Here is a 13,887-nt window from a genome sequence, read left to right as displayed (position 1 = left end):
AAGCCATCCTGTTAGGCCTCAGTGGAATAAGCTTCTTAAAATAGGTTACCTATGTCACTTAGAAGTTTTCTCTATCACTCAACTGTTACCATAGGGCCTGACTTTTAAGGACTCCAAAGTGTGTCCACATATATTGAATATTTATTGAAACATGTATATTTTACCATATGAGGCTCTTACTAACAAAAACATTACTATCATAGTGTTTTGTTATATTGTTAAATTGTTATGTTGTTAAAGCTTCTTATAAAAATTTTACCTGGTAATATAAGCTCACTTTTGTTAATGTTGAGGTGCCCTACCTACCAACAATCAGATTTGTTAACTGTTAATCTTTTGCAAGTATTTTTCTGGTTACTTGGTGACCTTAGGTATTGCATTTTTCTGATGTATTAAAACAATTACGACTGGCAAATAGGACAGACGCTGAATTGTTATACTCCTTACTCAGAAATCTAGGCTGATGGCAACCAATTTACCAGTCCCGCGGCTAACGTTCCAGTGCCTGAGTAGCTCGGAGACAATCCAACTCTGGCCCACCAGCTTCTTAACCACAGTGATTTTATGAATCCGAATTTCATGTTGAAAAATTTCCTAATTAGGAAATTAGTGTCTTTGAATTTTAGTGTCTCAATGTTAGTGAAGTGGCTAAATGGACCAATTAGAAAAACACAATGTAGCTTCCCACTTGAAGTAAAAGTCTCCTTTTTTTTTCTTTTTTTCTTTTTAGCAGTTTCAATTTATGCTAAAAAACAAATCTACTGAAAAGGAAACTTTTGAACTATATGATGAAGAATTTTAGAGAAACTTCCTTCCTGCTAATTATTATTAGTTTTGTGACCATGACAGAGACTGTGATCTAAGTCCTAAATCCATTACAGCACATTCAATAAATGTAGGCATATAAAGTATTGTGTCATCTGTAGTCACTTCAAAGTGCATTCAATATCTCGGTTCCCAAGTGTATTCGATTTTATTGAAAGCATTCTGCTGCAACATCCATTCACCCTAATTGGTTTACAGATAGACCCCACCATTCAGGCAAATCCTAATTGCATTTTCCCACAAATCTAGTTTGATTTATGGTTCCTTATTTGCTTTATATTATTTACAATAAATCGAGATAAAATTCTTAAGACATTAAATAAAATTTACAGTAGTTCTTGTACAAATATGAGACTTATGTAAGGATTCTTAACAGTATTTTTGTTGGCTTTTAAAGTTGTTTAGTCAAGCTGTATCCATCTGTGTGATTTCCAGTAATAATATCTTTATTACCTTTCCAGAAATTATATTTCACTTGGTTTTCATGTACAGATTTTTAGAACTAGTTGGAATGAATTATGTATGGAATATTAAAAAAATAGTATGTCCTTCTGTAAGGTTTCAGTGGCTACCTATATATTTGGAACAGAAAAAAATATTATCTAGGGATAGAGTGACAGAGCATCTGCATGAAATTAGGTAATGTCCCTTTGCATTAACAAATCTGAGTGGTAATATTCTAGTCGGTTTTACAAATTATAACTCCTGAAATTCCAAGAGTTAATTTGGAATGGATCTATAGCAGAATTGAAAGAATCTAGTGGATAAATGGCAGAAATATAAAAACAGAGGATAACAGATAATAAAATTTCCGCACTGTTGAGTCATTGCATATGCATGGACAATTTTTGTAAAACTAAGCAAAGACTTCCATGGAACTGTAGGTATGGAATCATTTCTCTAGAGAGCCCATAAAAATTTATGGGAAGAAAGAGGAAGTATAAGTTATCTGTTACAATTTATAAAAAGCCTTCTAGGCATCTTAGAAATGTATTCATTATTTGAAAAGTTTGGAGAATTAGAATTTTGAGTTCTGAATCAGAAAGATTGGAGTATATTTAGAATCAGAGATATAAGGGAAAAGAGAAATTGATTTTAAGATAAATACAAAGAAAAAAGAGAAAGATCGATAATCTCAAACAAATTTTAAGTCAGTTAAATAAATGAGAGGCTTGCTGTCAACAGCATAAATAATAATTTGGCATCTAAAAAAACTGAAAAAGATGGTTAGCATATGAGCAGACAAAAAAACCTAAATAACTGTTGTAGCTGAACTTTTTAAATGAGAAATTGTCTTTGATCTCTACTGGAATAGAAAAGAGGTCCCCAACACCCATAGTGTCAGTGGAGAACACATGGGGGCAGATTGGCCTTTCATCCCAGCCAGCAGTCATAAGAGGGTCTTCCCCCTTCCTGTTGGGGTGGTGTCAGAGGATGCCTCGTGGAGGGACAGGCACTGCCTAGCAGTAATGAGGCCACTTCATCTGTGTTGTCAGGGTAGGGAGCAATAATGAGGCACTGCTACCCTTCCCTGTCAGGGAGGTGACAGTGGAGGCCAGTGGTGCTGAAACTCCCACCCTCACCCAGTGTTAATGAGGAGCTCCCTCCACATGGTTCAACCAAGGCCAGGTGGGATACCCGTACTTCTACCCCAGCCTGGTAGTAATCAGGTGGCACCCCCCACCTCATTTCTGCTAGAGGTGTCAGAATAAACCAGCTAAAGCAGAAGGTTTAAGATCTAGAGTCTCATAACACACCAATGTCCAGGTTTCAATAAAAAAATCAGTTGTCACACCAAGAATCAGGAAGATTGTAAAGCGAATGAAAAAAGACAATCAATAGATGCCACACACCCCCAGTCCCTGGCAAACACCATTCCACTCTCTGTTTCTATGAGTTCAGTTTTTTTTTAGATTCCACAAAAAAGTGAGATCATACAGTATTTGTCTGTCTGACTTATTTCACTTAGCATAATATCCTCAAGGTCTATCCATGTCATTCCAAATGGCAGGACTTCCTTCTTTTTATGAATAGTGCATTATATATATATATATATATATATATATATATATATATATGTATCATACTATATATATACCTATTTACCCATTAAAAAATTAATTTTTCAAAAATATAAAAAATGAGGTATCTGTATACAAATAATAATAATACACATATACACATGCACACACATATGTACTATTGCACTGTAACTTTCTGTAAATACATATACATGCTGGCTATGTTTACTTTCTTTAGTTTATGTTCTACAACTTCTGGGGGGTGTTAAAATGGTGACATGATGGTAAATAGTAATTTTTTTTTGATGTAACTTCTTGGCAAAATAAAAAACTGTTGATTCTTTATCATTTCCCAAAAATATGTTTCAAAATTTATTGCTCCGTGAATTGCAAAAGTCCAGGAGTGACATCTCCACAGTTTCCATTATACTAACATTGTTGAGAATGTCCTCCTTTATATATAGCATCCAGCTCAGAACTCTGCACAAAGTAGTTGCTGTATGCATATGGTCATTTAACAATTAAATGAACTTGGCTGAAAAATTCTAATACCAGAACAAATTTTAAATCTTCAGTAAGTAAGAGTAAATCTTGCTTCTCCACTGCCCAGTGTCATTTCAGTTACTTACGTAATCATTTGCTACGAATAATGTGCTATGTAGTGAAGAACATTTTAAACTCTAATAAATGCCTTTGTGTTACCTCACTCTTCAATTCCACTTCAGCATTTAATCATCTTGATAAGGTATTTCTTAATCTCCTACTCAGTTTCTAATCTTAGTCTTTATGTGTGCTTCAGATAAAATGTACTTGTCATTATATAATATATAATATTTGTTATATTAGATCTATTTTTATATATACTTTGTTAAAATTATTTTTCACACAGATACTAAAAATTAATATTGCATCAAATAACTTAAAATATTAAGATAGTAGGTAAATTATTTGCTCTCTTGTCTATTTAAGAATTAACAAAATAATTGTTTTTATTAAACTAATGGATGACTAATATTTACCTTTTTTTTACAAACAGGTAAAGATAATAATGTTTAGACTATATATAAGGAACAATACAGTCGACTATCATTTTCTAATGATAGTCATTCACTAATCACTTTGAATTTTGTAACCTAATGAATTAGTTCATATGTAAATAATGCAGATTTAAAAGTTGGAGTCAATGTGAATAACTCAATATGAAATGTTTCTTCTTTCATAAAACTCATAATTTGGCAGGTGAAAGATTCTTGTATAATCTCTTCTAATGTTTCTTTCTCATAAATTCATGTTACCAAATGTATGCTATGCACACACAGTAGACCACCATTTTTCTTCTTAAACTCTCTCATTTATCATCACTTAATTTTATATCACATTTTTATGGTTTTATTGTTAATATTTATAACATGAGAACATATCCTAACATTTTATTTATATAGAAAGATTTGAAGGACATATTTTAAATTTATTTCTGGAGTAGTCTACAAAGTATATCAGACCTGAGATTAGAATTTGCAATTATTCAGAATCTTAAAAGTTTTAACACTCTGAACTTAGTTGCTTCTATTAAAATGTTTTCCTTAAACAGAAGTTCAGGCTTTTCTTCGTTATAAAGTGATATTTTAAAGTGACATTTTCTAGGAATGCTTTGTAAAGTAGCTTGAAGTAAAGTAAATCCTTAATAGTTATTATAAAATAATTTTCTTCTCCAAATGTTTGTATTAGTGAGATTTCAGTTGTTCATTATTAAGATAATTTGGTTTGTCTTCCAGAACATTTTATACAAAATGAAACATAAAAGCCAAAGTCTTTTCACTGTGCAGTTTCCAATGTGTTTTAAAACCTGATTCCTTTTTTTTTTTTTTTTTTTTCTGTAAAGGTGAGAGGCCCTCCAACTGCAGGAGCATTTAAAGAAAGACCAGCGAAGCCCACAGCATTTCGAAAATTTTATGAACGAGGGGACTTCCCAATTGCCCTTGAACATGATTCGAAAGGAAACAAAATAGCGTGGAAGGTAAGTCAGGGCACAGCTGGGAGAACCAGCTGTGCTCCCTGTAGAAGTGACATTTCCCAATGTCGAACAAAGTTGGCTGATAAGTAAATAAGCTGGAGTGATTTCTCAGTGAATGGAAGATGGTAGGTAAGCTCTGAGAGAAAGCTCCCCTGTGTCAGCTGTCCACCTTGACTAACAATTAAATTATAGCCTGCAAAAAAGAAAATGACAGAGTTGCTTTGCCTTAGAGAATTGTGTGCTGACCAATTCATCTCTATTTTTATGAGAACCTGGCATCCCAGCCTGTTTCAGGCAGTCCATCAAATTATGGAACTGGTGGCTGGATACAAAGAACAACAGCCATTTATCTCCCCCACATTTCACCTTCCTGCAGGACACTTCCAAATGGAAGCTTTAATTACCTGAATGGATAGGTCAAGATTGTCTGCTCCCTGGAAATGCAGTGTGGAATACAAAAAAAGGCCGGTTCTCACTGCCTCCCTCTCCTCTCTGTCTGCAGCACGTGTCAGCCAGCACAGTGGCTGTCATACGTGCCCTGTTAGAGGCTGACCTCCGCCGCTGAAACCATTACAGCACCGACATTTTTCTGACAAAAGGTTAATTGGTTTCAAAATAAATGTATTGCCTAATGACTCCATTTTAATGTGGCTGTTTCTTTCTAAAAGGTTCACTGATGTTATTTGTAAAAACTTGCCAATCTCTTAACTGAAGAAGTCTTTTACATTTAATTTGAAAAATGAATGCCGATCTCTAACCAGCTTCTGCTATTTAATTATTTTTTGTTATCAAGGACTTTGCTTTGGGTGATATTTATCAGCTAAAAGGGCTTCTCTGCCTAAAGAAAGAAAAGCAGTTGCACATGTGTGAGCATCACATCAGGTTAAGGAACGTAAAAGGCTTTGCCAAATATCATTTTAAATTTAGCAATTGATCCATGTAATAAAAAAGTCCCACAGTAGTATCTGAAGGGTGAACGTCAGGATTGTTTATAATTAGTAACAAATAAATTTATGTTAAAAAATAAAAATGATCAAAGTGTAGAATTCATCAAAGTAAATAGGTTAGAAATTCATTAAAATTAACCTTTTCCTTCTTTTATGGAAAAACTGAAAGAATTGTTTGCATTATTTCTAGTATGTCTTTAAATGTTTTCATATAATTATCAAACATTTTGAAATCTTGAGCAGTCACATGATATCCAGTTATTGAACTTAGAATTATTAAAAATTGGCAAGAGAAATCTGAAGATATCCTTGTTATTAAGTTTTGTCATAATTTTTTTAGGAGAATGAAGGACATTATTATCCTGGTTTTAATCATCTCTCTTAAAATTTGCATTTGTTATATGAAAATGTGCATAATGAGAAAAAATTTATAGCAAGTATAACTAATTTAGATATTTTATTCTTAAAAACTTTAATTTGGGGTTTTGTTTGTATTTGATTAGTTAGATGGATTCTGTGTTGGGTTAGTCTATGTACCAATTCATTCACTATAACACAGTGCAGGTTCTTAAGAACTTGATTCCTTTTGAGTAAAAGAATATGCCATATTTCTTTATAAAAAGGGAGTAGATTTTTGGTGTTTTAAGTAATTTTAGCACACAAAAATTCTATCAATAAAAAGAATTCATAGATTTTTTTGACCTGTTTGAATAATCGTATGAGTAATTTTTAGAAATGTCAAGAGACTAGAAAAAATTCATCTTGAAAATAATAAAAATATAGGATGAATCATTTTGCTTTATCTTTGATAATCCAACAGTCAGAGGGTATATAAATTGCTTTTCTTTCTTATAACTATATTAATTCTTTTAAGCTACTATTGACTATTGTACTGATTCAGCAAGCTAAAAAGTCAGAATAAAGAGGAAGCAATTTATTTGCTGCCACTGGTAGGATAATAGCATACATTTAAAGAAACATCTTATCCTATAACCGGTAGACTTCTACCTTTTAAAGCTTTATCAACCGGATTTCAATTGTACTACTGTAATGTTGAAGATAAAACATTAAAATTATTAAGCACAGGCTTGTGAGCAGTCTCTCAATATATTCATATTTATTCCTTGGCACATGTACTATGGGGAAAGTCTGATACTTGGTAAGACCAGAGGCCTTCTTTTAGGATGCCATTTCTAAGGAAGGGACCTCGAATGTTGAAGGAAGCAGGGCTCCGCATGCACCCCACAAGAACAAACTAACTGAACAACCCCAGACCCTGAACTGTGCTTCGCCATGTGTGGACAGAGCCCTGGTCAAGCAAACTTCTCATCTCATGTCATAGCTCGCCCCTTGCTGAAGGCTCCTGAGTATCTCTGATTCCCAGGAAAATACCTGTCCTCTCTCCACACTCCCTGTGACATCCCTGAGGCTCCAAGGGCGGTGGTAAGTACCTGAAATGGTGTGTATAATTAAGTGGCAAGGAGACCCATTTCCTTTATCAGAATTTAAAGAGGCCTGAAAGACCAAGAAGTCACTGCCCTAAACCCTGATGAAGACTTCCCCAGCATCTCAGGCTCATTCCAGTCTGTGAAGTTGCTGAGAGAGGATCCCTGCCCAAGACCTCAAATTCCCCCTCTTTTTATTCTGGATTAGCTGACCTGATCATCACCATATTAGAAATCACCATATATTCTTGAAATAATAAAGGCACTCTACTACGGTAATACTTAATAAATGACTTACTAAAGTCAGATCGTAGAAGTAAGAGTTAGAGACAGGCAAATGTCTTCGCAAGGTTAGGTTTCTCAACCCCACATCCTGAGCTACCATCATAGTTTAGGGCACATGAAATGGTCATTTGTTCCACATGTCAAAACAACAGGGCAGACCAAATGCCACAATCCGTGCAGTTTAGTATATTCCTTGCGGTATCACTAAAGATCCAAGCACTGTCTAATGCAACTTTCTGCAGTGGTGGAAATGTTCTGCATCTGTACTGTCTAATACATTACAAGTAGCCATATGTGGCTGTTAAGCACTTGAAATGTCCCCAGAGAGACTGAGGAACTAAATTTTAAATTTTAATTAATTTTAATTTAAATAGCCACATGGTTACCATATTAGACAGTGCTGCTCTACATTAAGATAATGACAGTCAAGTAGAGAACAAATGTATGGATACCAAGGGTGAAAGGGGTGGGGTGGGAGGAACTGGGAGACTGGGATTGACACATATACATTATTGATACTATGTATAAAATGGAAACATACTGTATAGCTCAGGGAACTCTACCTAACGCACTGTGGTAACCTAAATGGGAGGGAAGTCCAAAAGCGAGGGGATAGCTGTATGTGTATGGCTGATTCATTTTGTTGTGCAGTGGAGGCTAATACAACATTGTAAAGCAACCATACTCCAATAAAAATTAATTTTAAAAAAAAGTTAAATGCCCAAGATTTAGAGCTGGTTTCCTGTCTTATGATGGACTCCTCATTGTGTTTGTGGATTTTATGAAGGCTCTTTACTGCCTACTTTTTTTATTGCCATATCTCTAGATATTCTCCAAAGTAAATATGTAATCTCTAAATATTCAGGAAGGATGTAGTAAAATAAATCATTTAGCCCAAGAAAAAGATAATGACAGTCAAAAATAAATGCCTGAACCTGCTAGCCAGATAGGAGACTATAGCTATGTAAGAATTTTTATTAAAATGAAAAAATAAGACTGATATGTGCATCTTTGTCATGGCTGGGCTTATACATTCCTTGGTTAACATGAAAGAAGTTTTGTAAAATATTTGTAGTGAAATTTTCTATATACTTATCGGTGGCAAGTTAATGATTATGAAAGATGATAGATTTAATCTAGATTACGAAATGTACCAGGCAAGCTCTGCATACTTTTTTATTTTTAAATATGCATTTTCTAAATACAGCTGAAGAATTCTTGATTGTGAATGGTTGAATCCATTACAAAGCATACTAATTGCTCTAAACATTTAATCCACTTACTTTTCTGCATTTTTCTTGACTCTACTAACCTTCAGGAAACATGACTTTGTTCTGTTGCTGATATGTTCAGTATCCAGAGTACAAGCAACAGAAGTTGATCAAGAGCCAACCCTTCTGAATAAGTTACAAAGCAGATAATCAGCATGAACAATGGACATTTAAAAATTGTGTTTCCACACCTTAAATTTCCATTATTCAGTCTCCTGTAATTTTGTGATATGAGTCATACCCCTTTATAAGCATAGTGTGGGGTGGGGTGAGGCTCTATCTAGAGGACATTCTGGAGACAGAAGAAATGTCATACAAACTTGCAGAGCTTTCGGCACATTGTCTCAACTTCTTCTACTTAAAGGAGGGCTGTCTGGCCTTACATTTAGGTCTTTAATCCATTTTGAGTTTATTTTTGTGTATGGTGTTAGGGAGTGTTCTAATTTCATTCTTTTACATGTAGCTGTCCAGTTTTCCCAGCACCACTTATTGAAGAGGCTATCTTTGCTCCATTGTATATTCTAGCCTCCTTTGTCATAGATTAGATGACCATAGGTGCATGGGTTTATCTCTGGGCTTTCTATCCTGTTCCATTGATCTATATTTCTGTTTTTGTGCCAGTACCATACTGTCTTGATTACTGTAGCTTTGTAGTATAGTCTGAAGTCAGGGAGCCTGATTCCTTCAGCTCCATTTTTGTTTCTCAAGATTGCTTTTGATATTCAGGGTCTTTTCTGTCTCCATACAAATTGTAACATTTTTGTTCTAGTTCTTTGAAAAATGCCATTGATAATTTGATAGGGATTGCATTGACTCTGTAGATTGCTTTGGGTAGTCTAGTCATTTTCACAATATTGATTCTTCCAATCCAAGAATATGGTGTATCTCTCCATCTGTTTGTGTCGTCTTTGATTTCTTTCATCAGTATCTTATAGTTTTCTGCGGTAGGTTTATTCCTAGGTATTTTATTCTTTTTGTTGCAATGGTAAATGGGGTTGTTTCCTTAAATTCTCCTTCTGATCTTTCGTTGTTAGTGTATAGGAATGCAAGTGATCTCTGTGTATTAGTTTTGTATCCTGCGACTTTACTAAATTCACTGATGGGCTCTAGTAGTTTTCTGGTGGCATCTTTAGGATTTTCTATGTATAGTATCATGTCATCTGCAAACAGTGATGGTTTTACTTCTTCTTTGCCAATTTGTATTCCTTTTATATCTTCTTCTCCTCTGATTGCCATGGCTAGGACTTCCAAAATTATGGATTAAAGACCTAAATGTAAGGCCAGACACTATAAAACTCTTAAAGGAAAACCTAGGCAGAACACTCTTTGACATAAATTGCAGCAAGATCTTTTTTGGCCTGCCTCCAAGAGTAATGAGAATAAGAATAAAAATAAACAAATGAGACCTAATGAAACTTAAAAGCTTTTGCACAGCAAAGGAAACCATAAACAAGATGAAAAGACAACCCTCGGAATGGGAGAAAATATTTGCAAAAGAATCAACAGACAAAGGATTAATCTCCAAAATATACAAACAGTTCATGCCACTCAATATCAAAAAAACAAACAACCCAATCAAAAGATGGGTGGAAGACCTAACTAGACATTTCTCCAAAGAAGACATACAGATGGCCAACAAACACATGAAAAGATGCTCAACATCACTAATTATTACAGAAATGCAAATCAAAACTACAATGAGTTATCACCTCACACCAGTCAGAATAGCCATCATCAAAAAATATACACACAATAAATGCTGGAGAAGGTGTGGAGAAAAGGGAACCCTCTTGCACTGTTGGTGGGAATGTAAATTGATACAGCCACTGTGGAGAACAGTATGGAGATTCCTTAAAAAACTAAAAATAGAACTACCATATGACCCAGCAATCCCACTCCTGGGCATATACCCAGAGAAAACCGTAATTCAAAAAGACACATGCACCCCAATGTTCATAGCAGCACTATTTACAATAGCCAGGTCATGGAAGCAACGTAAATGTCCATCAACAGACGAATGGATAAAGAAGAGGTGGTACATATATACAGTGGAATATTTCTCAGCCATAAAAAGGAATGAAATTGGGTCATTTGTAGAGACATGGATGGACCTGGAGACTGTTATACAGAGTGAAGTAAGTCAGAAAGAGAAAAACAAATATCATATATTAACGCATATATATGGAATCTGAAAAAATTTATGTAGACGATCTTGTCTACAGGGCAGAGGTGGAGACACAGACGTAGAGAACGGACATGTGGATACCAGGGGGGGAGGGGGGGTGGGATGAACTGGGAGTTGGGATTGACATATATACACTATTGATACTATGTATAAAGTAGATAACTGGTGAGAGCCTGCTGTATAGCGCAGGGAACTCTACTCAGTGCTCTGTGGTGACCTAGATGTGAGGGAAATTCAAAAAGGAAGGGATATATATGTATGTGTAGCTGATTCACTTTGCTGTACAGTATAAACTGGCATGATATTTTAAAGCAACTATACTCTAATAAAACATAATAATAACAAAAAAGGAGGGTTGAAGCAAGGCATAAGTGTAGAATGTGGTCCTTTGGTGGAAGGGAGCTTTAAATTGCGCCAAAGTCAAGCATTAAAGCACGAGTCATAGGAGAATATAAAATTATGTGGGCATTTACACCGCTTTTCTGGGAACTATCCTCTCGCTTCTGCCACTAGACATTCTCCACCCATCAGTTTAAGACAACCTTCAGGTCTCCTGAGGAGTCGTCTTCTCCCTCTTCCCCCTCCTCATCTTCTTCTCCTTCCTTCTCCTCCCCCACCTCCCTCTACTTTCCCTTCTCCTTCCCTTCTTCCTCCTCCCCTTGCCCCTCTCCTCTCTACCCTCACTATTTTCCTTCTCCTCTCCTTCCTCCTCTTCCTCCCCTTTCCCTTTCTCCTTCCTCCTTCCTTCCCTTTGTTACTTCCCAGAATCCACATTTCCTCCCCTCGTTTCCCCAGGAGAAGGAGCCAGGAGTCCATTCTAGTTCCCTATTTTGGGCAGGAATCTGAAATCACTTCAAGTAGTCACTCAAAAGAACTTGAAATACTACTTGTTACTTACACACTTAATGAGGAGCAAACTATGAATCATCGGTGCACTATGAAATTCACTGTTTTATTATAAATTCTAATTCCAAGACATTTTTTAAAATTGTGCGAGAATACTATTTTATAGTATTCAATGTAGACCTTGGGAGAAAGAGTTGGAGAAAAATAGTCACATTGGATTTTAAAAAATAACTATATGGTGTTATAAACCATTCAGTTATTCTGATGAACTAAGATGAAAATAGCTACAACTACACTAAGGTGTCTCTAAATTTCTTTGCTTTATAGACATTTTGTTGCAGCAGATATTAGTAGAAATCACCTTTCTCCATCTGTCCTTGATAACGTGCTACGTGACAGAATGTGACATGCACTGGCATGCACTGAGAGTCTTGTTTTCCACTAAATTTCTTATGAACATGCTTAAGGATGTTCCAGATATTAGAAAGGTTTGAATAAGAAATAGACATTAACTGTCTAGCCAAATCAAGATACAATGAAAACCCTATGACAAATGTGACTAAAATCGCAAACTTTCAAATTGTCTCAAAAAGGGAAAAGCTCAAAATGGACTTGTACTTTGCCTCAAACCCCCCTCTCAGCACCTTATAACCCCTCATATGGCAATGTTGTGGTGACATTTGTTTAACCAATAAGTAATATGTGTATTCATTTATATATTTTATCCCACTTTAATACTAAAAGATTTTAAGTTGTTTTACAAAGAACTATAAAATACAGAAATTTAGCATATAATAGGAAAGATGAGAGAAAATGAAAACCAGATAGGGTCTACAATGGAGCCAATAGCAAGGCTAATGAAAATGACATATCCTAAAGACTTCAAAGGCAGGGACTCTGTCTGTATTCCTAGTTTGTTCACTCCTTTATCCCAGTGCTATGCCTGAAAGAGTATCTGGCACAGAGTTGGTGCCCAGTGATGTGTACTGAATGAATGTAAAACATCCTGCAACTGGTTTTACTTCTCTAGACACTGTTTTCGCGACCATGCGTCTCACTCTCTAGGCCTTACTCTCATCTGTGATGACCATGTACTGAATGATTGGTGTGGCTCTTTTTAATTGGGAGGTCTAAGAAAGTTTGTTTCACAATTAGTAAAATATCTATATTTTGCGTTGTTCACAAAATACTTCAAAGAACAAACATTGATTAGAGATTAGCCATAGAGGCCAAGTCTTCTGGTAGCAAATTAAGAAGATCAGCACCAGCAAGTTAATTTGAATGCACAGTCCAGAGTTATATGCAATAGTTTCTGTAGGTTGAACTTTTACCTTGAACAGGCGTAGGTTATACGTAATGCTTTCCCAATGATTACTGATTTCTTAAATTTCTTAAATTCCAAAATGACAAGTTTGTTCTTCTTTCTAAGTGACTCAAAATGTATGTCCAGTCTGGACATCCAAGTAAAGAAATGCTGTGCCTAAGTTAATTAAATGCCTAAATTTGTTTTAAAAATTTCTGCTGATGGTGGCTGGACTATACCTTCAATTCTGTATCGACCCCCTAGTTGCTAACACTCATGTGTGACTCTATTCAGAATTTTTTCCTCCAGTGTGTTCTCTTTTTTTTTTTCAGTTCTTAGAGGCATTGGTATTCATGAACTATAAAAAGCTCTGTCAGTGTGACTGTTTTCATTGACATAACTGATAATTTCCTACCAGGAAAAACATTTATTGAATATAATTATTATTGAAATGTGTACTAATTTTCTTACAATTAAGATCAGCCCCACACCATGATAGCTCATTATCTGTAAATACTACTGCATTTTAAAGTAAGTCACACTGTGATATGATACCTAATCTGTTAACCCTCAGTATATTGTTCTCAAAACTCTATAATTTTGATTAATAATTTAGTCCTCTGGTGCCTTCAATTTCTTAATGTTTCAGTTTCTTAAGGATTCAAAAAATTAATGCCGTATCTATTACCCCGTTAGGCAAAATCGATATTGATCTTTAAAAATCTTATAGGCAGATTTCTTTGAG

The 13,887-nt window shown here is 35.1% G+C and overlaps 1 protein-coding gene across 1 annotated transcript in view; it reads left to right on the top strand.

Moving 5' to 3' along the window:
• Positions 1 to 13,887, top strand: part of PACRG (parkin coregulated) — a 514,981-nt gene that overhangs the window by 72,880 nt on the left and 428,214 nt on the right. Inside the window, exon 2 of the mRNA XM_068551104.1 lies at positions 4,729 to 4,863. Coding sequence (XP_068407205.1) covers positions 4,729 to 4,863 — 135 coding nt within the window. The remainder of the gene's footprint in view (positions 1 to 4,728; positions 4,864 to 13,887) is intronic.

The sequence above is a fragment of the Eschrichtius robustus genome, chromosome 9 (assembly GCF_028021215.1).
Source record: "Eschrichtius robustus isolate mEscRob2 chromosome 9, mEscRob2.pri, whole genome shotgun sequence".
Classification (NCBI taxonomy): domain Eukaryota; kingdom Metazoa; phylum Chordata; class Mammalia; order Artiodactyla; family Eschrichtiidae; genus Eschrichtius; species Eschrichtius robustus.
This window is presented reverse-complemented; position numbering and strand designations above follow the sequence as displayed.